The sequence below is a fragment of the Diceros bicornis genome, chromosome 40 (genome assembly GCF_020826845.1).
Source record: "Diceros bicornis minor isolate mBicDic1 chromosome 40, mDicBic1.mat.cur, whole genome shotgun sequence".
NCBI classification, from domain to species: Eukaryota; Metazoa; Chordata; class Mammalia; order Perissodactyla; family Rhinocerotidae; genus Diceros; species Diceros bicornis.
In genome coordinates this window covers 10,883,526-10,908,685 of record NC_080779.1, presented here as the reverse complement: position 1 = coordinate 10,908,685, position 25,160 = coordinate 10,883,526, and the positions used below count along the sequence as shown (strand labels likewise).

At 41.0% G+C, this 25,160-nt stretch overlaps 1 protein-coding gene across 1 annotated transcript in view; it reads left to right on the top strand.

The window, feature by feature from the left end:
* Positions 1-25,160, top strand: part of SLC9A2 (solute carrier family 9 member A2) — a 96,422-nt gene that overhangs the window by 24,831 nt on the left and 46,431 nt on the right. Inside the window, exons 2-3 of the mRNA XM_058534657.1 lie at positions 7,483-7,946; positions 14,215-14,465. Of these exons, the coding sequence (XP_058390640.1) occupies positions 7,483-7,946; positions 14,215-14,465 (715 nt within the window). The remainder of the gene's footprint in view (positions 1-7,482; positions 7,947-14,214; positions 14,466-25,160) is intronic.

Sequence of the window (25,160 nt, the reverse complement as noted above, 5' to 3'; positions counted from 1 at the left end):
TTATTTCAGTTATTGTATTTTTCAGTTCTAAAATTTCCATAGAGTTCTTATTTATATCTTTTATTTCTTTGTACAGGTTTTTTATTTTTTTTGCTGAGACTTTCTGTTTTTTTCCTCATTTGTTTCAAATGTGTTTGTTTGTAATTGCTTGTGAAACATTTTGATGATGGCAGTATTAACATTTTTGCCAGATAAATCTAACATCTCTGTTATCGTGATAGTCGAATCTATTGATTGTCTTTTTGCATTCAATTTGAGATCTTCTTGGGGATGAATGATTTTCTTTTGAAACATGGGCATTTTAGGTATTGTGTTATGAGACTCTAGATCTTATTTATACCTTCTGTTTTAGATGTCTTCTTATGACACAACTCTGGCAGTGGGGTGGAGGGAGGTGCCATATCATTACTGCCATTGGGGGTAGATTTTCAGATTTCCCACTTTGCTTCCATTGACCACCTGAGGGGGATGCTCTTCATTATTACTGCATGGGGTAGGAGTTCTGGATCCTTACTAGGTCTCCACTGATACCTCCTGGCTGCTCCCCTGACACCACAGGGGAAGAGTGGCTTCATTGTTGTTGGGTAGAAGTGAAAGTCCTGACTCTCCAGTAGGGGCCTCCTCTGACTCATCCCAGTGAGGCGGGCGTGGGGTGCCTCATTATTACAGGGTGGTGAAAGTCCAGGTTCCCTACATAGTCTGCACTGGCACCAGGAGGGAGAGGGGTGTTCATTACCACCCAGTCATGAAGCAAGTCCCACCATCCTACTTTTTTCTTTTCTGACACCACCCTGATGGGGAGGCTGGGGTGTTCTTACAGTCTAGCAAGGGTGGAATCTAGACTCCCCACTCAGACTTTGCTGAGGCTGGGGCCACAGTTTCTTCTGTGGTGTTTTTCGGGAGTAGAGCAGTTATTATCTAGAAGTTTTCTGTCTTGCTAGGCTGCCGTTTTCCTGGTCCTTTGTCTAAAGAGAGCAGGCTTTCGATGGGGCTTTTGTTATCCATGCCCATTGGCGTTTCCAGGTTGCTGACTTCCTTGGCTCCAAGTCTGGGATATTAGAGGCAAAGGGAAAACCCAGAGAACTCACTGTCCTGTTGTTCTTCAGATCTGGGGTCCCTAGCTGGTCTTCCTCCTTCTCTCCACCTTCAGTCTTCTTAGTGGAGGAATAGAGAAAAATACATACTCCACCTTCCCAGAAGCAGAAGTCAGTACTTTTTACTTATCTTCATTTTCTTACCTTTTTTTTTCCCCCACAAACTTTGAAAAGGTGAATTCAGGCATAACTATCTTCTACTTTAATATACTTTACTTTTTAGTCACTGATTATATTACTTTGTAAGTGAGATGGTTACAGCATAGGATTTCCTTGTATTTTAATAGATTTTTTTTTAATGTTAAACTCTTTGACCTTTATAGAATTTTTCACCATTGTAGAAGTAAAAAATAAATGTGTGTGTATGTGTGATTTCTCTTTACCTCCTCCAATACCACTGATTAAATCATGCCTTCTTTCTCCATGGTGGTATACCTTCTTGCTTTACATGACGTTGTTGTACCACTGTATGCCATTATCTGAGTTTACTGTTTCATCCTGTGATCCATTATGGGCTTAATTAAAACATATGGCAATATTTTTGGCAGTGGTGTAAGGCAAGTCTGACATCATAGACCCTTTAAGAAGAGATAGCTCTTCTATAGTATTAGTTCTATAGAAACTGTCTGCCATTTCTTCTAGCTAAATCTTGCTATCAATTTGTTAACCTCCGTGATACTTTTCAAGGAGATTCTGATTGGCATTTACAATCTTAATTATTTCCTTTGAAATATTCTCTTTCCCTATTGTTCTCCATCTCAGTCAATAACCCAACTCTACACCCAGTTGTTTGAGCCAAAAACCTTGAATTCATCTTTGATTCCTCTGTCTCGTGTGATCCAACACCAACTCCCTCAGAGCCTTGTACAGGGAAGGTACTCAACAAGTATCCAATTAAGGATATAACTCTGTTGCTTTCCAAAATTCTTCATGGACGGACTGCACTCATTATGTTTTTCTTTTTCTTTGCAAGTGATCAAGTCATTTGGAAATAGTAAATACCATGTAAATTCTGCTTTGGGATAATCCCAACAAATTTTTAATGTTTCCTTTATATTTTCATTTTTTAAAATTATTTTGTTAAGTCCTTTGCAAACTGTATAAGTGAAACATTTTTAAAACCTCTATATTCATAGTTGCACTATTTTTTTGGTGGGGTGAATGTCAAATTACCTTTCAGTCCCAGTATGTGACTAAATGTTGTGAGAAATCTATATTCACGTGTTAATAAGTTATTGACATCGATCAGTTAATTCTGCTTTATTTGTTGAATTCTGTTCAATTTATGTATTTGCTTATTTTTTATGATTTATTTTTATTATTTATTTTCTCAATTTGATTCTACTTATTTTTAGAATTAAGTTTTATTACTGAGTCTTTGTCCACTAGAGTTGTTGTGTAGTGACACAGCTTCTTGATGTATCTGATAAAAATGGTATTTCTTACTATTTTTCTCTCTGGTTCTCTCTATTGCTTATTAACATTCTATTTTAAAAAATGTGCGTTTTGTTGCTATGTGAATTGGGATACATAAATTCAGCATTTTTAGGCTTGAATGAACTTGTTATTTCTCTTAATATGTAAAAACAAATTTAATGTATTTCATAAATATTTACCTTTTTTCCCAAATAGGCATGACTTATTTTAGACCATTCTTTACTGTAAATCCAGTGTTTCCCAGAGTTGCTTTGCGAATGACCAGCCCGGAAGCTAGTTCTGGGTCAGGCAGTCTCGAAGGCTGCCTGTGTTAACTTTGTTCCCGAGGGTACTTGTCGCCTGCTTAGCACGGCTTGGCAAATATTTGTGGATATAATAAATATCATTATTTTTTCTTTAAGCTCTCTTAAAATATGGAGTATTAATTAGAAAGTTTGTGTTTATCTTCACCTAGAGTTAGTGGCCTCTCTCCCGAGAGGTTTGTCCCTACTTGCCTCCACTGGGGTCCCTTGTCCTCACAACTTGTTAATTAGAACTGTTTTTTTTTATTGTTGAGACTTATTTTATATGGTTTTTGTTGGTGGTGATGGTGGTGGTTTTCTCTGATTCAGATTTTCACATTGTTTCTCTTTTGTGGAACCTGCTTATCTGGAAGCTTCCTGTGTTGTTTCTCGTTTTGCTCTCTTCCCAGAATTTAACGAATAGCTTATTTTAAGCATAATGAGAAAATATAGTGAATTAATTGCATTGCACTTAGTTATGCATAGATCTTCAGATTTTAAGCTCAGTTAATTTCAACAGTGTAGGCAGAGAGAAATTAAAATAGATTCACTCCAGAAGAGGAATGTCTTAACTGTGTATTTTGTAAAAGAGACCTCTACTCCCCTTCCCACTAAGTGAATTTCTATTGCAATGAAAATAAAATAAATTTTAAAACATCCATTCTCACAGACTTTTATATGGTAGTAATAAAAAGTGAATGGCACAGTACAATGCCCCAAGCACTATAAATGGAAGTTAGCAGGAAATGCGAAGAACAAACTAAGCCAGGGGTAAGTAAACCACAGCCAGGGGGCCAGATATGGCCCTTAGCCGGGTTTTGTATGGCTTGTGGGTCGAGAATGGCTTTTACATTTTTAAATGGTTAAACAAAATCAAAAGAAGAATGATATTTTGTGACATATAAAATTGTATTTTAGTTTCCATGTCCGTAAATAGTTTTATTAGAACACAGCCCCCTCTTGCATTTAGTTATTATCTCTGTCTCCTGTTGTACTGCAACAGCAGAGTCAAGTATGGCCTGCAAGCCGAGAATATTTACTCTCTGCCCCTTTCCGGAGAAAAGTTGGCAGACCCCTGGACTACACAGTAGGTCGTACCCGCAGTAGCTCACATTCAGCCTTGCGAAAATCTTCAAAAAGTTCATTTGACTTTTTTCCTGATAACTGATATATTTCTTGATAATGTTAGGTGGGATGATGACCCTGGGAAGGCAAAATCTGTTTATTCAAGTTCATTTCCCCTTCAAGAAATACTTGGGGGAGGTAGGGGAGAGCCATAAAGGCACACACTTGTAAATGTTGATTTATTTGTTTTATTCTGTGAACAATGGATTTTAAGAAGCCATTTTTTGTTTTGTTTTGACTATTTCGCTGATAAGTGTGGCTCCTGTCTTTCGTAAAAGTGTAGACACCTACACACAAAACTTTTTATGCCAGCAGAGGGTGTGTTATAAAATTCAGTGTCTCTCCTTATGTTCACCAAGAAACACCAGACTGAGATCTCTTGTGGCCACCCTGCAGCAATCCCTTCTCACCTGTGGAAGAACTGGGCAGATTCGGTAATTGCTGTCCAGTTTCAAGCAAGAGTCACTCAGACCAATTCTGAATGGCCTAAGCATTCATAAAAGAAAGGAGAGCAGCCTTTTCAAAATATAAATACTGTTTCCACAGTGACTGCGCCAGTTTGCATTCCCATCAGCAATGTACGAGGGTTCCCTTTTCTCCACATCTGCATTTGTTATTTCTTGTATCCTTAATTAAATCAACAATTCAAATAGATTTCTGCATCCCTGTGTTCATCACAGCCTTATCCACAATAGCCAGGATGTGGAACCAACCCAAGTGCCCATCAAGGGATGAATGGATAAAGAAGATGTGGTATATATATATACAATGGAATACTACTCAGCCATAAAAAAGACAAAATCGTGCCTTTTGCGACAACACAGATGGACCTTGAGGGTATTATGCTAAGCAAAATAAGTCAGAGAAAGATAAATACCATATGATTTCACTCATATGTGCAGATAAACAAACACATAGATATGGAGAACAGATTAGTGGTTATCAGAGGGGAAGGGGTTGGGGGAAGGCGAAAGAGGTAAAGGGGCACGTATGTATGGTGACATGTAAGAACTAGACTATTGGTGGTGAGCACGATGCAGTCTGTACAGAAATGAAATATAATAATGTACACCTGAAATCTACACAATGTTATAAGCCAATATGACCCCAGTAAAATAATTAAAAAATAAAATAAACAAAATATAAATACGTGATTTCTTAAACAAATGTTCTTGGTCTGTTGCTGTTCTTTTCTGATATTTGCTACTACCAGATTTTCTCCTCACTTCCTCCACGCTTCCTGCAGCCCTTTTTCCTAGTGGCCCTTCCATCTCACTGCATCCTGCGTTTGTGTTGCTGCGTTTCACTTGCTTCTCCTGGGTGGGTTCCTGCTTTCTCCCCTGGGTTCCTGGTCAGGATCAGTCACATCGCAGGAGCCGCGCAGCCGTTGGCCTGTGTGGTGCATTGAAGCCGTCTCTGTTTCATCCTTCCTCCCATCTGCCTGGTTTCTGTCCTCCATTCTTAGGAAGAAGAGATGGCCCCTCTACTTGAGAGCACTGGGTACCTGAGGAAAGAAGAAGGCAAGAAGAGGAAGTGGGAGCCACCCAAAACTGGCCTCGCCCGTTTTCCAGTTTCCCTTGCTTCTGTGCATTTCTTCAGAACTCTTTTCTCTTGTTTCTTCATGTAGACTAGGAAGAGAAAACAAAAATTGAGGGGCATTTATGATGTCGCAGGCACAGTGGTTAGTGCTGTGCAACCGACTGCTCGGTTACTGTAACAGTTTCTCATGTGGTGGGTGTACTTGTCCCCATTCTACAGATGAGCAGGCTGGGCCTGGGCCTGTTAGTAACCTAAACACAGCCACAGGCAGGGACAAGGAACCTGGATCCGAAGCCAGGGGGCGGTCGTCAGATGGCTGACTGCACTTGGACACTGGGGGGCCAGGGAGGCTGTTATTAGCACATCCTTACATCCAGGGAAAGTCACATGTAGAAGCAGGAGCCAGGCAGTGTGAGGAGAAGTTACAAATATATAGTTTTTGGTGGACGTTTTTAACTTCTCTGTGTACCAGAGAGGTTCTCAGGCCAGAGCTCATGGGTAAAGAGAGGCCGAACCAGTTGAATACGTTCATTCTCCAACAATTATTGGAGCCTGCTATAATATGAATAATAAAATAACCAAAGCTGGAGGGATTATTTGAATACGACGTAAAGATGTTCACTTTATTATTGAGAAATTAGTTCTTTAAATCTCTTCAAATTATTATGCTTACATTTTTTTGGTTCACAAGCTATGATTTCATGCTGTGACTTTGGTACAGCTTGTAGGCTTCTAAGGATTTACTTATTAAAACTTATGGAATTGTAAGTTTCTGAGGACTTATTCTGTCATTTTAATATTATGTACCTGTAATTCAGATAATTTCCATATGCTGCTTTAATTCTAAAATGGATGAAGTGCCTTCAGGGTGACTCGCTGTTGCCTTATAAAAGGCCATCCTCACCTAAGGCCTGTCAAGTGACCTTCCTGTGGGAAGTAACTTCCTGCATTGCCCCATGCGCTGGTCAACCCACATTCCCCTCCTTTTTTCCTGCTACAGGCCTCCCCTAACATGGTCTCTGCCTTAAGGCCACACTGGGCTGCACCTCGAATAAGGAGATAGGTATTTGCCTCCATTTCTTCACTTCGTAGGAGTTCTTCATGCCTTCTCTATGTGTTTCATGCCTGTCTGTCCTTTAATGAAGCCCTGTCGGATGCTGCCTCCTCCATGATGTCCTCCCCAGATTTCCTCCTCCTCTAGTCTTACAGCAGTTGACTGGGGCTTGTCACGCGGTGCCCTATGTTGGAGTCAGTCCTAAACACTGACTCTTCCTTTGCCTCGACTGGAAACTCTGAGATTGAAGACCATGGCGTGTTTATATCCCATGTGTAGAAACTACCCGGTGTATCTTTGATGGATTGATTTGGTTATCTCTGAAGGAGCAGACATCTGAAAAATTAAACATATTCAGCATTCCAAATGAAAGAATCCGAAATTAAAAATATTGAATCAGTTACGGACTCCTCTCAATACCGGAGGTGACAGCAGTAATCTGAAAACTGGCATGTGATCTGGCCACCTCAGCAAGACCCTGTATCTCTTTGAACCTCAGTTTCCACTTGAATTTTAGGAAGGGTTGAAAATAACAGCCTTGTCTACTGCTTAAGGTTTTCATGAGGATAAAATGAGATGTTACATTTGAATATGTGTTAGAAATCATGAAATTGCTTCAAATATAAAGTTGCATTGTCTTACTTAAGAAAACTTAATTGGAGTTTAGGCAAAAACTGTACTGTGTCAATACTGTACACCTATAGCATTCAACTTCTGACATACAGTTAAACTTGCACCTAAGTGTACTTTGTGAATAGTTTTCGGGGGATCGTCTGACTTTTACATCATGATCTGTAAAGCCATAATCTGTAAATCTGTAAATCTATGGTCAATTATGCTGACCTGGGAGATTTTGAAATAGGACCTATTGGTTTTGTCAGAGAGAACGAGTTTATCTTCTGCGTGATTCCTGCATATCTTAAATTTTGTGTGTTTTTTTGTTCCTTAACAGGCTTCCATCTCTATCACAAATTGCCCACCATCGTGCCTGAGAGCTGCCTTCTTATAATGGTTGGACTTCTGCTGGGCGGGATTATTTTCGGAGTTGATGAAAAGTCCCCGCCTGCAATGAAGACGGATGTGTTCTTCTTATATCTCCTCCCGCCCATCGTGCTGGATGCAGGCTACTTCATGCCCACTCGCCCGTTCTTTGAGAACTTCGGCACCATTTTCTGGTATGCTGTGGTAGGGACACTGTGGAATTCCATTGGCATTGGGGTGTCTTTGTTTGGGATCTGCCAGATTGAAGCCTTTGGCCTGAGCGACATCACTCTGCTCCAGAATCTGCTCTTCGGCAGTCTAATCTCCGCTGTGGATCCCGTGGCTGTGCTGGCCGTCTTCGAGAACATCCACGTCAACGAGCAGCTATACATCCTGGTCTTTGGAGAGTCCTTGCTGAATGATGCAGTGACAGTGGTGAGTAACATGTGCACGCTGCCTCGCTCCAACACGTGGGGGCCACCCACCAACCTGCATTGCCTTTCTGACGGTGACAGCTGAGGTGAGACCCTGCACGCAGAGCGTGCACCTGTGCAATCACATGTCCTGCTCTAAGAAGGGCCCGTCACTGGGTTTAATGCTCTGTTGCCGCTGTCTTGAAATGCTTAGTAAATTCTTATTTCTTATTTATTTATTCTTATACAGTGGACCCCTCATTTTCATTTTGCACTGGATTGCGCAAACTATGTAGCTGGTGCTTGCTTGCAAGGCCCTGCTAATGCCAGAGGAGCATGAAAGTGCTTGCGACCTTTGTGTGTCTGAGTTTTTCTCATTTGGCATTTTCGAAAGTGATGGTCTTTGATCAGAATTTAAGGGACTCAGGTCCCAGAATCCTTTGTGAGAGTAATGCTGTCTGTGAACGACGTGTATAACACAAGTGAAATGACAATCCCTACTAAGGGCTGTTCTCTCTCTGGGGATGGTTTATGTATTATTTTACGATTTTAGGCAAGTTTTTCATCATGCACTCAGCCAGCACATTTCTGGTCCTTGCCATTTCCCCATGAGTGGGTATTTACTCAGGAAATGCAAATTATTTTTAATTCTCACTAATTAACATGTGATTAAAGTCAGAGGCTGTTGTGATCTTAATGTTGGCAGAAATTACCTCCGCCCTGCCCTGTGAGCTCAGGCGAGGTGTGGAGAGAAGGGGTGAGGAAGCCTCTCCCCTCACCCACAGGCCTACACAGACGTCCTCCACCACAAGAGACACTCAGGTGATCTGGATTGGTTAACCAGTTAGTGAGCGTGAGTGATGCTGTTTTATGTTAGCCACGATCCTGTGGCAGTAATGGTGATATAACGATAGCCATTAACCTTTTGGCAATGCTTACGTTGTGCCAGGTCTTTATGACAACCTGTGAAGTAGTTATTCTTTCTATTTTGCAGATAAGAAAATTGAGGCAGAGAAAGATTAACTAAATTGTATTTAAGTAACTTTAGTAATTTATATTACCCTCTGCCTTAGTTCCTATCATTAAAACGTTATTGCTGATCCATTTAAAAGTTAACATAGAAACCAACATTATTCTGTTAGCCTATATTCAGACCCATTGACTGAATAAAATATCATCTTTAAGGGTGTCCATTAACTCCATGTGTAGTTATGGAAAACTACGGGTAGAAAATAATTTATCGATAAGGAAATCCCCTTTCTTAGAATAGCTGCTAAGACAGCTATTTTAAGACTACTAAGTTACCTCACTCAAGTAATAAAATCCACTTCATTTATTCCATTATTCATTAACAGTGGTTAGTCATTAACTCACCAATATTAAATTTTAACTGGGAAACTGCCATAGCGGTGGAGACATTTTATAATTCATTCTAATGTCCGGAGGCATCAAGTTTTCCATTGTGACTTATGTTTAATATTACATTTTACCCTTGTTGAGGGAGAGTGCGGACATTTCAGTGTGGAATTCTTGGATCTCTTTAGTGTAAAGCAAGTTTTACAATGAAATAATGGCACCTTGCTGCATTCCTTCTGGGGCAGTGTAGCAAAGTCAGGTCAGTTTCAGAATGATATGCCATGCATTTACACCGCTTTTCCTTCTCTCATAAGATTGCTCATTCAAACATCTCAGTGGTCCATTCTTTGAATTTGTCAAGAATCAGATCTCAGGAAAGGATCTGGCTAAACCACACTTTAAACTGTGGCCCCAGGCCTTCCAGAGGCACATCCTGTGCTTCCTCTCAAGAGGCACGAAGCCATCAAATGTGGTTTTATGGATAGAGGGAGGGCTGACTCAGAGGGCAGTGGGCCAAATTGAGAGCCTGCCATTACCATACAGGAAGGAGGACAAGGACAGAGAAAGGGCACGGCTGCCCTGTGGATGGAGGAGCCCAGGTTACAAGGCCAAAGCCATGAGTCCGGACGCCTGCAGGGGTTTCACATGAAAAAGCCTTCCTGGTAGGAAGCTCCCTGGGCTAAAAGCCAGGGACCCTTAAAACCACACCCACAAGATGCCTCAGGCCTTTGCCTACCTAACGCCGGAAAATAAACCACCCGATATTTCTTTCACTGAATTGGCCAAATAGTGGACTGAATTGACCAGGTGTTAGGATAATTAGAACAATGGTGTAAAAAATTATAATTTTGCCTCCTAGTCAGGTACCCTCAGAGAATAGAGGTCGAGATGTTTTATGGAAGATTCTTTGATTCATTCATCTGGTCTTATCTCTAGGAGAGGTGTAAGGAGCTCATGGAATATGGAAAGGTATGAAAAATATGGACCATGCTGCATACAATGAAAATGATGAGTCACTAGGAGTTGGAATCAGAAGGGTAGAGATTGAACAGAGACAGTTAATGGTAAAAATGTAGTCTGGAGGATGAGTGAAATTGTAGGTCAGTGCAATTTTAACTCCTTCCCCAAATCATGGTAAATTCAATATTGAGGTAGAAGAGTTGAAGGGGAGAAAACCTACCATAGAAATGTCTCAAAGCAAAGAGAAATTGATCATATATAAATTACAATCAAACCCTTTGTGCTATTGTCTAGGGCTATAGGATTTTTGTGCCTTCCCTTATAATAAATATTTTGGGAAAACTTTTCAAAATTTCCCTTATTAGGCAAAGCTTGTTCAAGTTCTCAGTTATCTGAGAAGTCCTACTGTTTCCACAGTAGGTCCATCATCAAATGACTTAACGCTCACATGGTAATTTCCAGCATCATTTCTAGAATATGTTAATGCAACCACTGAATATTCTAATACATTTTCTAAGAACACCTAACGAGTCTTCTCAATCTGTCATAATAACTAGGCTTGGTGAAGGAGGGCAGGCTCTGCGGAAAGAGGCTAGGGATGTCCCCTAATGGCCATCATGTGCTGTGCAGTGGAATTTAAGTTCAGGAAGCTGGAAGGTAAACAGTGACGAGGTGGAACACTAGTTTTGCTCTTGCAAATAGCAGAATAGATTTAAAATTCCTTAGGCAAAAATCATTATTCTTTGTTTTTAATATCAGAAAAAGTGACCTGAAAACAATTTTTCTGAAACAGAGCTATTCTGATAAAGTGTATTGTTTGCGTTCTTGTGTTACATGATTTCACTGAATTATTGCACATTTTAAATCAAAGTTTAAAATAATTTCTAATTTTAATATATATAAGTGTTTTAAACATGATAATAATGAGTAGAAAGATTTGAAAGTGCTCAGCTGTCAGATTAGCCCATTACAGAGTTTAGCAATCAGGCATCCTGGAATTTCAGTCTTCTAAAAATACAGTTGTCAAGTTGAGGTAAGTTTTGCACAGACCAACTAGAGACACAATTGTACCCTACATACATAATACATATACATATATACATTATAACCCCCAAAACATTTTTCTGTCTAGATTCCCTTGTGTAAAATTAAAGAATTTAACTAGAATGAATCAACTATGGGTTATGGGCAGTTGTAACTCAAAGAATTTTATCTTGTGCAGATCACTAGGTATCAGGTTCATTGTAAAACAGGTGGGAGGTTGTGGAAAGCTTTCTGGTTGTCAAGGTAACACCTCTATCTCAGATACTTCCTCACAGCGTTGCCCTGCATCGGAGGCAGTGGAGGGGTCAGACTGGAGCTTCTGACCGGTGTGCTGAGAGTAAAGTGCTGTGACTCAGCTCTGCTTTCTGCAAACCCCAAGAGGATGTTAAACACAGAATGTACCTTTGATAGAGTTGATGGATTGAGTTGCCAGGAAAATGGCTCTGGAAAGATGATGACTGTATGCCAGTTGTTCCTTAGGCTTGAGTCGCTGAGCTTCCTTTGGAGGCCTCATCAGTGTGCTAGCTGGGGTGGGTGTGGGGACATGAGCGAGGGGGGAACAGAAGGAGACTTGGGTGCTGTCACGAGGAATTCCTCATTTTGCTGGAAATGAGGTAGGCGCTCCAGAAGCAGCACCAGCAATACAGGATGGCCTGTCAGCAAATGCTGAATGGTCTGGGAGATCTTCTGTGTTGCGGGAGGGTAGAGGAAAGGGTGATTTGCAAGGGCTATAGGGGTCCAGGAAGGCTCCTGAGAGGAACAGCGGCTTCAGCTGGGCCGTGGAAGACAGATCAAATTGCCTGAGGTTTTGGGGCTGGGTTTCTGCCAGGAGAAACCACAGAAAGGAAATCAGGGGCAGAGATGAATAAATAGGGTGAGACCCTCTCTCGGACTGAAGGATGTTGGAAAACAGTAAAAAAAAAAAAAAAAAAAATTATGCCAGGCGTATTGAGCCTCCCCAAAGTCAGGCAGTCAAAGATGTTAAACTTGAGAGTGAAACGTGGAATTACAGTATTTGAGGGAAGTAAGTGTCGTGGTGGCTGGCGGGGGCATTAGAGCAAGGGAGAGATGAGATTTGCTGGTGCAAGCTGGAGGCAGGGGTGGCAGAGGCCATGGAGTCTGGGAACAGAACTGTAGTGCCCACGTGGCCTGGGGGAGGCTGTCTATGCAGAGACGGCTGGCTGGGAAATCTGTCTCTCCCCTCAGGAAGCAGGTGACTGTGACCTTTTGGCCTTGGCTGTTTGGAGGCAAGGGGTATATATAGCACATCTCTGATCCCCTCTCAGGAAGCCATTGTGGCATGTCGATGCTGATGACATCCTATGTGTGCAGCAAGCCCCTGGTTGAAAGTAGGAAGCGGCTGCTACTTGAAGCCAGTTTCTTTTCTGGCAAATGATGATACCGTCAAGATATTTAAGTCCTCAGGGGAGTGAGTTGCTTGTTTTTCCCTCTTACTCAAGTCCCTTCTTGGTGGTACAATACCAAATGCTCTTGAGTGTTACACCAACAATTAGGGGGAGGGAAAAGCTCCCTCATTTCTAAGTAATAATCCACTCCTTTTTTCAAAACCACAGACATTTATTGTCTCTCCTAGGCAACAGGGAAGAAGGCAATCATGATAAGGTATGATCCTTGACCATAAGGAGTTTATGATCCAGTAGAAAAGAGGAAAAAATGGCAGAAAACCTGTGATGTGGTGGGCTCTGAAGGAGTGATAGGGAAGAGAGTGGATGGCTTTCTGCCAGGACACGCTCTGGTCAGGAGGGAGAAGCTGACTCATTCTCCCATGGATGAACCTTGAAAAACTTACCCAGAAGGTCGGGAGGAGACTGGCTTCTGATATCACCTCTGATCTTTTGTGTGACCACGGACAAATGAATTCAATTCTGAGTTTCTCAGAACGCAAATAAAGGTGTAGCACGGCCTGTACTCTAAAACACCTTCATCCCCACCGTCCTATTGGCTGGCTTTCCTGGAGATTCCAGCTGTAAATGTCACGATGAAAAGAAGCAGGTACCTGCTTGACTTGTGTTTTACTTGCTGGTTTTGTGAAAAAAGTGGTAGGGCGTCAGCCATCACTTCCCGTCTCGGTTGACACAGCGACCCTCGGAAACAAGTTTGAAAGCATGTTGCCCAGCACATGTGGAGTGCCTAGCATTTTGGAAGGCTTAGTTAAACTAGGACTATGCAAAGGCTGTGCAGATTTTTCAGAAACCAAGCAACAGTGTAGGCTCATTACTTTAGAGAGACAAAATATGAAGTTACAGCACACACACACACACACACACACACACACACACACACAAACACGCAACATAGGTTGCTGCCTCTTTGCTTTAAGAAGATTCCTTCAAGTCTCAGTTATACCAGACACGTATATATATGGGCTGGGTGAGGAGAGGGAGGGGTTAGGAGTGAGGATCTCAGTGACCTGGGAGGAGGATATCTTCAGGTGGGGTACCTGTATTGATGAGCGGGTCCCTTCCAGGGCATGACCCCATAGTAGTGCCTTGAAAGGTAATGAAATTCACAGCAACGTTGACCAGCTTTCTCTGTGACACACTACTTCCCAAGCATCGGTAATACAAGCAGGGCATGTTGATGGCAACCAAGTCTTTTAAGATAATCTTTTAGATGGTATTGAAAAATAATGTTTTAGGAGTAAATTGTATGATAATTTTGAAGTCTCCTCTCCCTCACTTTTAGAAATAGTTTTACTGACAAGACACTTTGATCCAAGCTTTTTGTTTAAAGCTATTAAAGACAGTGTTGATATATGAGATAAATAAATGTGCATTATTGCCGTTGATCATCACGTTAGTACACAGAAGAAGTGTCTTTACAAGAAGGCCAGTTGGCTATTTCTGTGGCCACAATGATAATGGGGAAGTTGGAAAGGGTCTTGACAGTGTGCTCCCTCTCCCCCACAGGTCCTGTACAACTTGTTCAAGTCTTTTTGCCAGATGAAAACCATCGAGACCATTGACGTATTTGCTGGAATTGCCAACTTCTTTGTTGTGGGAATTGGTGGGGTGTTGATTGGCATCTTCCTGGGATTTATAGCAGCGTTTACTACTCGTTTCACACATAACATCCGAGTGATCGAGCCACTGTTTGTCTTCCTGTACAGTTATTTGTCCTATATAACAGCCGAAATGTTTCACCTCTCAGGTATCATGGCGTAAGTATTGAATTCTTTGTTAAAAGTACTTCATGATGACATTTCCTTGAATTCATGTATTCTGAGCTAAGATGTTAAAGTTGAGTAAGTTGTATAAAAGAGTAGATTTTCTTAAATTATTAAAAAAACTAAAAGTAAGTTTTCTTTACTCTTTGTTTCAAAGAAATGAAAATAAGTATCAGCCAAATTTATACTAAAGTGATCGGTGCTAAAATGGAACACTACTCAAAAGTTATCTCTTGGGTCTCATATGAAGTATGACAGTAAACTGTTGGGCACCAAGAATTTGAGTTTGATGCCCATTCAGTGTTGTCTGTGTGGGAGGCTGTAAATTTATTCCAACAAGGTGTGTCACCCAAACTGCCCCTGGGGTTCTGTAATTGCTCGTGTATAGTCCTTTGAATAATGTTAGGAGTAGTAGAAAACCTTCACTTTGTCTGAGAGGTTTGATTTGAAATAATAGCTTTAAGTCATTCAAAGCAAAATTCAATGAATAAGGCATACAATCATAAAATTTTAGTTTAGCTCTTTAAATGAAGAGGGATGATAATGAAGCAAGAAATATTTAAAGCAAGAAATTATTTATTTATTAAAGATACATTTGGTGAATCATTCACTGATTCAGAAGGATGTTCTCAAAAAGTGCTACAACTGGGCTGAGGAGCGGTGAAGTCCGGATCCCATTTTAGCCCTTGGAGGGTCACCCTGAAGGAGGCTACTTGTTGGGTGTGATGTTTTTGTAGCTTCTCAAAACAAGCCTATTATATTATGGTCACACCTTGCATAAGGTCAGTGAGCAATGCTTAGTGATGGACTGCCTTTAGAAGTTTTTATTTTGACAAATATTTATTTATAGCTTAATGTATGTTACACTCTATGCCAGGGCCTGCTATACCTATGAAGAGTTTTGGTGTTGTAAACATGGGTCTAGTTCTTCTTGAAGTTTTCTCTTGCGACCCAGTTTAGGTGATGCTTTGATTACCTAAATCAAACTGTTTTGTTTCCACCCCATATCACCACTTTTGTGTCCGACACAGATTAGCTTCGTGGTGGAGGAAGTCAAGCTCCTCTCCACAGGAGAGTGGAGCCCATTGTAATGAAAGGCATGAGTTAAAAGGCCGTGTGGTTTTCTGTTTCACAGAGAACCTAAATAAAGCAACATATTAATCCAGTTTGACCCAGTAATGAAATGTCCTGCATCTTCCTGGTTGCTATTCATATCATTTGTGTGACTTCCAGTTTCCTCGCTGTTCTGTGACCAGTGTCGTTGGAAGTGTACCATCAGCTACTCATAAGGTCTCTAAAAAGATACGGAGTGGGACTCTGTGTCTACTCTCCCAGCAGCGTTCTAGCAACAGTCTGTGTAAGAACTGTGACTATATTTTGACCGTGTGCATGTGTAAAAGTTCTAGAACACCCACACGGTTATCTAAATACGTTCCTCCATTTGCCTGATGCTCCGGGGCAGGAATTGGGGTGGGAAGATCCAGAGTATGGGGGGATAGTTGAAGTGTTGGTTGGGGTTGGAGCCCTGGTGCATCTCTGCTAAGAAATGTTCATGAGGCCCAGAGTCTGCATCAAGTCCCCAACCTCCTGTGAGGAGAAGATCGTGGGTTTGCTTGGTCTGGGAATTAGGAAATCAGGGATAAATAGGGCCACATATTCCTGGTACATGGCACAGATAATCCTCTGCTGTGGTTTGTTGGTAGATGAAAACATCACCTTTATTTCCAACTTCAAAGTGAACATTTATTTTACAACTAATTGTACAGCAAAGTCCTTTATTACATTTAAACTAATATTATCATTGCATGTAGTGTACTAAAATAATAAATTAACCATGAAATAAGCCATTACAGGAGATTTAAACATTTTTGGATCTAGAATTACCATGCACACCCATTGTCCTATGATAGCAATCGAAGGGACAGGTTGATGTTGGAGTGTGTTCTCAGAAGACACACCATTTTCTAACGTGGGGTAATTAGTATGCTGTTCAAAACCCAACCACATGTGATGCTTCTCTGTGGTGCACCTCGTAGATGTGCGTGCCCTGCTTTGAGAGTGTGTTGTGTGCATTTCCACCTTATAATTACTGTACTTACCTTGGGATGTTGGTCCGGCGATCGAGTGTAATGAATGATGCAATTAAAATTGCGCATCCATGTGTACCTCTTTTATAGAACTAGTGATTTTTTTTTTGCATTTAAATTGTACTGAGTTTAGAAATTCCTGTCATACTTCATGCTAATTTCACTTTCTTTTGCCATTTAAAAACAAATTTTAAGGTTAATGGGAGTGAAGGCGTGTGATGTACTGAGCATGCTCGGTAGCTTGCCTTGTTTGCTTAGGAGAGATGGACAGCCACCTAGAAAGGGAAATAGGCAGAGAGGTGAGGCATCTCATGCGCTGAGAGGAAGAGTGAAGCACCTCTCTCGGAATTTTTACAGCCGTGGAGAGGTGTGACACTTGGTCCACCTGAGGTTTGCCTGCTGTCCTCCCTCTCTCCCCACTACCTTCTTCCGTCCATCTCTCCTTCCCCCTTCCTCTTCTGATTGCCTTTCAGATCCTGTAACCCTGTGCTTCCGCTTTGTCTGGGGTGGACTCTTGGGCAGTCTGTCCTAGAATGAGATCACTTAATGAGCAGGTAGTTCATACAGAAGTCTGATTAAAAAGAAGCATCCTGGGCCGGCCACGTGGCTTAGCGGTTAAGTGCGCGCGCTCTGCTGCTGGCGGCCCGGGTTCGGATCCCGGGCGCGCACCGACGCACCGCTTCTCCGGCCGTGCTGAGGCGGCGTCCCACATACAGCAACTAGAAGGATGTGCAGCTATGACGTACAACTATCTACTGGGGCTTTGGGGGAAAAATAAATAAATAAAATTATAAAAAAAAAAAAAAAGAAACATCCTTCTATATATCAGAAGACCTGGGTTTGCGTTCAAACTGCCATCAGTCTTTTAAGCAGGAAAGCACTGGGCAGCATTTCAGCATCTTGATTTCTTTGGAAAGATGTTGGAAGCAATGTACCTCGGACAGTCACAAAGCCTACTGTTGCTGCTGTTTATTTTTTGTTATGAATTTGTTATGAATTGTTACGATTCTCACTGACAAGTAACTTAAATCATACGAGGTGGAATTATATCTGTCTCCTCCTCCTCTGTCTTAGAAGCTACTCGCAGAGCTGACTCCTGGGCATTCTTAGATTTGGTTTCTCTTTTGTGGTCTCTCCTAATACTTCAATACTGATTTAATGTTAAGGAATTATTTACACTCATGTCTTCCTGTGTGTTCAGGAGGGTCTTAGCTTCCAACAATAAGAGAGATGAAATTCCCTGTTTTCTACTATTCTTCTCATTTCTATCCTGGAATAAATTGTTGTAGTAGGGACAGTGTGTGTGTGTGCATGCGTGTGTGTTTCAGAGTGCATTTCCCAGCACTAGAGCTAAAGTTAAGGGAGAGTGTTTATGGTCGCCTAAATAGAAAGTTGACATCTCAATAGCAGTGGACACGTTTGAGTATCACAGCACTGTAGTAGGGGACATACAGGCAGCTAATAGCCAGTGATTTTAGGAATTCATGTCTTGGCTCATGTGTTTAGGACTTCATGTTCAGAAAAATGCTCAGAGATGCATAATGGTTCCCCATTGTCCCCTTCCTTTCCCCAAGGACACTAGTACCTGCCTAAGGTGATTCCTAACATCAGATCCACCCAGAAAGGAACCGAGGTGGGGCTCTGTTTCCCCCTGTGGACATCAGGCGCCTTCTGGACCTCACCTTATGTCCCACACAGTCCCCTGTGCTCCGGTCAATGGGACGTTGAAAGCACACTGTCCTGAAAAGGGGGGCTCGGTCTCCACAGCAGCTTGCAGCCTGCTGAGGAGATGCTGATTGCTCTCTGATGTGCTTCAGGAATTTCAAAAACTGGCTGACTCTTCCTTTAGACAGGAGAGTAGGCACCCAGTAGTTCTCAGTTTTGTTTTCATGGATTAATAATTCCTAGTCTTTCTTCCCTCAAGGTACTTAACATTTTTCTATTTGCTGTTTCAATTATTCTAGCAGCATTATTGCAAAGAAAGTAGGAAAGGGTCATTATTAGTCTCATCTTATGAATGAGTAAATTGAGGCCCAGGTGGGCAAACAACATGGCTATAGGGCGACTCTGTGGAAAGTTGGACCTGGACCCTGTGTCTGCAGTTGTCAGGCCAGTCCAGGATAAGTCCCAATATCCACTTTAAAAATAAAACCAAGCACATTTCAATGAAATTTTAAAAATGAGACTTGAACAGGAATTTCGAGAATGATAGGCTCAGGAACGAAGACCAGGGACAGGCCGAGCTCGCTGCACTGACGCAGTCACTGCCGAAGATGTAAAGATCATGTTCTCCTTCTCCTGTGTTTCTTTGTATGAGTTGGTAATTATCATCTACTTAGAACTTTGAGGAAAATAGGAAAGCATGCCTTTGTCATTTTGTAGCTTCTGTCCTGGTTCCTCTTGGCGTGCCCACCGTTTGTAGCATTTAGAAGACCGTCTTTTCAAGATGCAGTCGTGTGAAATCACAGCCCTGTGTGCCAGAATGGCTAGTTCATGTTTACTAGTCTTTTCAAAAGATTGAAAAAAATGAACACATGACATTGCAGGGCGTCCATAACACATTACACAAAGCACTGTGTTTGTTTATTTTGAGTGTAAGACAGGTTTTTTTATTAATTTTTCCTAATGTTTTTCTTAATGTAGGAAAGCTTTAACAAAACAATCTGGATAAACGACCTGGATAAATGCTTGTCTGCACACAAGTTGTCAGTTCTCACATTCTCTGGCCTGGCGGCCATGTAAATCCAATTGGGTCTTAAAGCCTGTTTAGACAGGGAGCAAACAGAGACCACTTCAGCTTATTTCTAGTTTGAACTTTAAACCTCAAATTCACCCCCCCCAACACCCACACCCTCCCCTACACACACAAATTTTTGTAGAAGAAATGGCCATTAAGGACTGAGTCAGCTGCATAAGAATTGGCTTAATCCTGCAGCCAGCACTTCAAAGTAGCAATGGGCCTGGAGGCAGACCAGCTGGAACTCTTGAAGTAGGACAGGTGGAGAATGCCTAGAGGATGCTCTAAGAACAGGCCCAAGTCCTGGTGCTCTGAGGCTGTCATGCTTACACACCAGCGTACATGTAATTCCGCCTTCCTCCTCCCTAAGCAATGTTTCTCCATAGCACTTTAGAGCTTGTAACACTCTCACATTTTTTAGTGTAGAGATGGACAAAAACTTATTCTTTTTTTTTTTTTAATTATCCTGCCTAGTTATCTCCTTGACCAAGTGGAATGAGGCATGTTTTTTTTTTTTTTTTGAGGAAGATTGGCCCTGCGCTAACATCTGTTGCCAATCTTCCTCTTTTTCTTTTTTCTTACCAAAGCCCCAGTACGTAGTTGTATATCATAGCTGTAGAGTTGTAGCTCTTTTATGTGGGACGCCACCTCAGCATGGCTTGATGAGTGGTGAGTAGGTCCGTGCCCAGGATCTGAACCAGCGAACCCCGGACTGCCAAAGCAGAACGCACGAACTTAACTGCTATGCCACCGGGCTGGCCCCCAGAAACTTATTCTAAATAAGCGAGGTATAATCTAATCTCTAACAACATAGACCAAAATGACCAGACAGGCACTCTGTTATACAAAGTATCAATTATTACAAAGATCCAAAATGTAACCAACAAAGCTTATAACAGTTTCTAGGACAGGTACCAGCTCTGGCCTCTAATACAGGCTTCCCTTGGAGTTTCCAGAATGCCTCACTGCCATCAACAGTGCCCCCAAGGGCAGTCACAGGGAATACTTAGGTGCGCCTGAGGTCGGCTGCACAGTAAGAATGAGGTGTTGCTAATGTTGGGCACCACACTTCTTGAACACTAATTTCAGACTCATCCAGTACAATTGAGTGTATCTTAGTTATTTTGTGAGATCTGCCATCTGTTTAACATGTACAAATGGGCAGATTTATGACAAATATTAACACTAACACACAAGTGATTGTGAATGAGCCAAAAAAACCTTTTAATTCTTGTCCTAGGGCTTTAAGCTATACCTCAAATTTACACAGAGCATCTCTCAGCTGAATAAGCAGAGGCCAGGATACAAATCTTTACACCGTAATTAACAAGAATCAGTTCTTCAGTTAAATTTACCATGCCTACCTCTGACAATACATCCCCAATCCTAACCTTCTGAAGAGAAAATTATTGCGACTTTGATGCTTGGGGTAATAGTGACCATACCTTCAGGAAGAGCCTCCAGGTCTAAAATCCTCAGTGAGCAAATTGCTCCAGGTGAGGGCATCTGTTTTCCCAAGGGCAGCGCCTGGCATTTGTAACGGGAGCTCCTTTATTGGAGGAAGGAGGAAGGATGGGGTGGGGCTGGAGGTGGAGTGGAGGTGAGGAGTGAAGAATCAGAACATAGGTTTGTGGTTCTGCAGTGTTAATCCATGCCATGCCATGCTCTACCCTCAGAGATAGAGCATCATGTTTATAACACGCATTCAAACGCATGATGTCACTTGACCCTCGTATCAACCCTTTGAATTATGGAGAAGAGCAGGGAGAGTAGAGAGTTTGGAGGGAAGGAGAGAGGGGAGCGAGCCTATAGCCTTAGATCTCTGGTTTTGTGCCCCTGCTCTTTTCACTGGCTCGTTATGCCTTATATTGCCTTGGCAAATAAAAGCTTTATTTTTGATTATGATGCCTTCACTGATTGCTCTCACTGGCCCAAGCTGACCTCTTTAAAATCTTGCATGACCACCCCAAACACAAATGCCAAATGGAGTGGGGGATGGGAGTGGAGGGGGAGGTAGTAAAATGAGGCAGGAAATTAGTTAAATAATAGGAAAACAAATCATATCTCCCTTAATTTTCTGGACACATTCAGGAAAAAGTAAAAACAAAGAAACAAAAAGCTTATTATTATTTTTTTATTAACACTCACATACCTTGTATTTTGTTTTGTATAACTTTGCCTAAACTATAGGGTAAAACTAGGAAAGGCAGGAGGGAATTTGAAATTATAAACCTTTTTTTCCCCAGCTTTATTGAGATATAATTGACATATAACATTGTGTAGGTTTAAGGTGTACAGTGGGATGATTTGATATAGGTATATATTGGAAAATGATCACCACAATCAGGGTAGTTAACGCATCACCTCACAGTTGCCTTTTTTTTTATGGTGAGAACTTTTAAGATCTACTCTTTTAGCAACTTTCAAGTATATAATACAGTATTATTAACTAGAGTCACCATGCTGGACATGACATCCTCGGGGCTTATTGATCTTATAATTGGAAGTTTGACCACCCTCACTTATTTCCCTCGCCTCCCCCCACCCCCGCACCTCCCTTGCCCCTGGTAACCACTAATCTACCCTCTGTTTCTATGACTTTTGGTTTTTTTAGATTCCACATATAAGTGAGATCATACAGTATTTGTCCAGAGTAGTATAAATGATTCATGAAATTATTTGGGTTTATTTTTATGGTTTAAGCTGTTTAATTAAATAGGTACAACTGATGAACTCCAGTATGTGCTTGGCTTTTTGAAGGAGGAGCAAAACCAGTGGGCTGTCACTTTTCTCCTGGGTGCTGTCCAGTATGGTGGCCATCAGCCTCATGTGGCTTTAAGCACGTAAAATGTGGCTGCTCTAAATTGGATGTGCTCTAAGTTTAAAATATACGTCAGATTTTTAAGATTTAGTAGGAAAAGACTGTCGAATATCTCATTAATAATTTTTGCATTGATTGCATGTTGAGATGACAGTATATTAGATATGTTGGGTTAAATGAACATATTATGAAAATTAACTTCACCAGTTTCTTTTTATATTGTAATCATAACTAATAGAAAATTTAAAATTACATATATGGCTTGTATTATATTTCTGTTAGCATTGTTCTGTAGTGCTCACCATTAGTTTTGCTATTTGGATATTTGAAGATTTGTTGAAATATGTTTTCTTCCCTTTGATAAAGTAAAAGAAAAAAATTACGGCATGAAAAGATGGGAAAAATAGAACAGAAATGCACTCCCTCCATCGATGGTAATCATGCTGCTTATAAAGAGCATTTCTCTGAGAATAGGGAAGGTCAGAAAGCAAGAGAGGAATAACTAAAGGCAGGGTGGAGGGTTCTTCTGAGGTGGCCTGTGATTATTAAGAAGTCAAGTTAAAGCCACTGTGAGGAAAGGAAAAATGTTACCGCAAGATCCACATTGAGGAGTTTTGATATGAACATCTTCAAAACCTGGCTGAAGGGTGGCATTCTCCCTGAGGAAAAGTTGTCCTACAATAATGAGCAAGTTCCTTAAAACAGATTCCCTGGGCTTGAGTATTTTATATTTTTCACAAATTAAAATTGTAATATTCAATTTTCAAACCAATATAGTTTCAGGTTTCATCTTCTTAAAGAAAAACAACATTAGAAACATTATTTTAACCTCTGTTTTTGTCTGTATTTACTCTGCAGACTAACTGAAGAAAACTGATAGAGTCTATATATTATGCTTTGAATGGGAAATTTAATTTATACAGCCCGTGAATTCTCAATTACATGAGTAGTATATGATTCAGTTGCACAGTTTGTAATTAGGTATTTTAAGGTATGTTATGAATGCGGGAAACAGCATATGAGATATTTTGTAGTAGTTCTTAAAAACATGGTATAAAAGTTTAAAATGGCTATCATCACAAATGCCACCATAAGAGCGTTTCATATTGTGAAATGCATTTTGTGGATTTCTTTTTTAAGAGCAAATGAACAAAATGCTATAATCTGGGGCCTTCCTCACCAAAGGTTTGTGGTAGCTTCTTCGGTTTGTCATTTCCAGGCAGCTTTATTCTAGATAGTCTCAAAAGATAAGCTTGATTTTTGCTGGAGGCAAAATACCAAACCAAACCAAACAAAAAACTAAGTAAAATTAAATATTCCGTTATTGAAGATTATCGGAGATAGATTTTTAAATCTACTCAGTCTGTCCCTATCTCCTAACATGTTTTTGAGTCTCTTCTTGGGTTTATCAGCTTGTATTAAAGGAATAATCCTTTTAGTTTAAGTGAAACACAAACTGCAAAGTTAATTTTCTAGGAAGCATTGATACAGTGTATAATAAATCTAATAAATGCTGTATTTGACCAGCTTATGAAAATCAATTCATTACATTCTCAGCATGACATTTAGCTGTAAGACAGAATATCGATATTGTTTTCTTGTTCTTGAGGACTCATCATGGTACAGCTCTTCTCAGTGGGTGTACATAATAGAGTAGATTTTAGGAGTGGGTTGGGAATTCCTAGAGAGGAAAATATTTTGCATTTGCCTGCTAAATTTAAATTCGATGAAACTTGAACAGTTTGCTACTGGATTAAGAACTGATTCCCCGAGATCTCTTTGAAGAATGGAGATTTTCACGTAACTGGATAATATTGGTTCTGCCATCACTTGGCTCTTTTGACTGTTTCTTGACAATTCTTTGTGTTTATATAGAATGATTATATCATTGCTGGCCTATGTTTCAAGTATATTGTAGAAAGTGACTTGATTTGGTGATCAAATCATCACTAGATGACTCCTGGTCCAGAGCTTACTATGTTAAGTGCCATTTTCCTCTCTCAGACTCTCAGGTAGGAGTGAATTGCAATAGTAAGGCTCAAATTATTTTCTAGTAATATGTAGGCCCAAATGTAAAACAAGGTTATAAATCAGAAATGTCAACAGTGTACAATTGCTGAGAAATAATTACTTTTTCTGTTTTAACGAAAGTCTTTTCAGAAAACTGAAACTGAAATGAAGTGTACGGTTACCACCCAGCTAGTACTTCTGAGTATGACACCTTTGGACACATGGCTAAAATCAATTTTCCATTCCTTTCGTGAGGGCATTAGACCAGGGAACTCAGTTACAGGGGTCAAGGTTTGCTCTTGCTGGAACCCTAGGGAATAGGAGCCCTAAGGAAAACCTGTTACTTCTTCACCTTGATTTAGCAAACCTTAGTGTACTTCTCAGCAGATCTCTCTGGAGGGGAGGAAGCTAGCCTGGTGTGAACCCAGAGGCTTCTACTATTCGTTTCCTTGGCAAGGAGAGGCTGTGAGTGGCTCCACTTGATTCTGTAGTGAGTCTCTTAGTGTACTCTCTGTTTATGCTGCCACTTTTCCCTGACCTCAGTCAAACATGAGGTCTGACTTTTTCAGTGTTCCCAGGGGACCTGGCCAACTGGCCAAGAGTCTGTTTTCCCAGGTGTTCTCACAGTTAATCCCTGGCCATTTGAGATAACTTGAGTCACCTGGGGTCCTTGTAAACCAGGAGCCCCGCTCAAACAGTAGAGGGAGGCCCTGTGTTAGTAAGGGAAACCCACATCAAACCAGATTACACCATAAAGGGGAATTTATTGGCTCATATAAATTCGTGTATGTTTGGCCTTGGGTGATGAGACCAGGGGCTCCCATGTCCCCAGGATCATCTTGCTCTCTCAACTTTGTCTTCTTCCATGTGATGACTTCCTTCTCTTAAGCCACCCATCTCTAAAACATCAGACAAAGGTCACAGTCAAAATGGGCTTTATATCTCTGTAACCTTGTTGTTATAAAGAGACATCTACTCTGCCAGCTCCTGTTAGAAGAAACGTCAAAGGAAGGACTGTGATTGGTCCAGGGGTT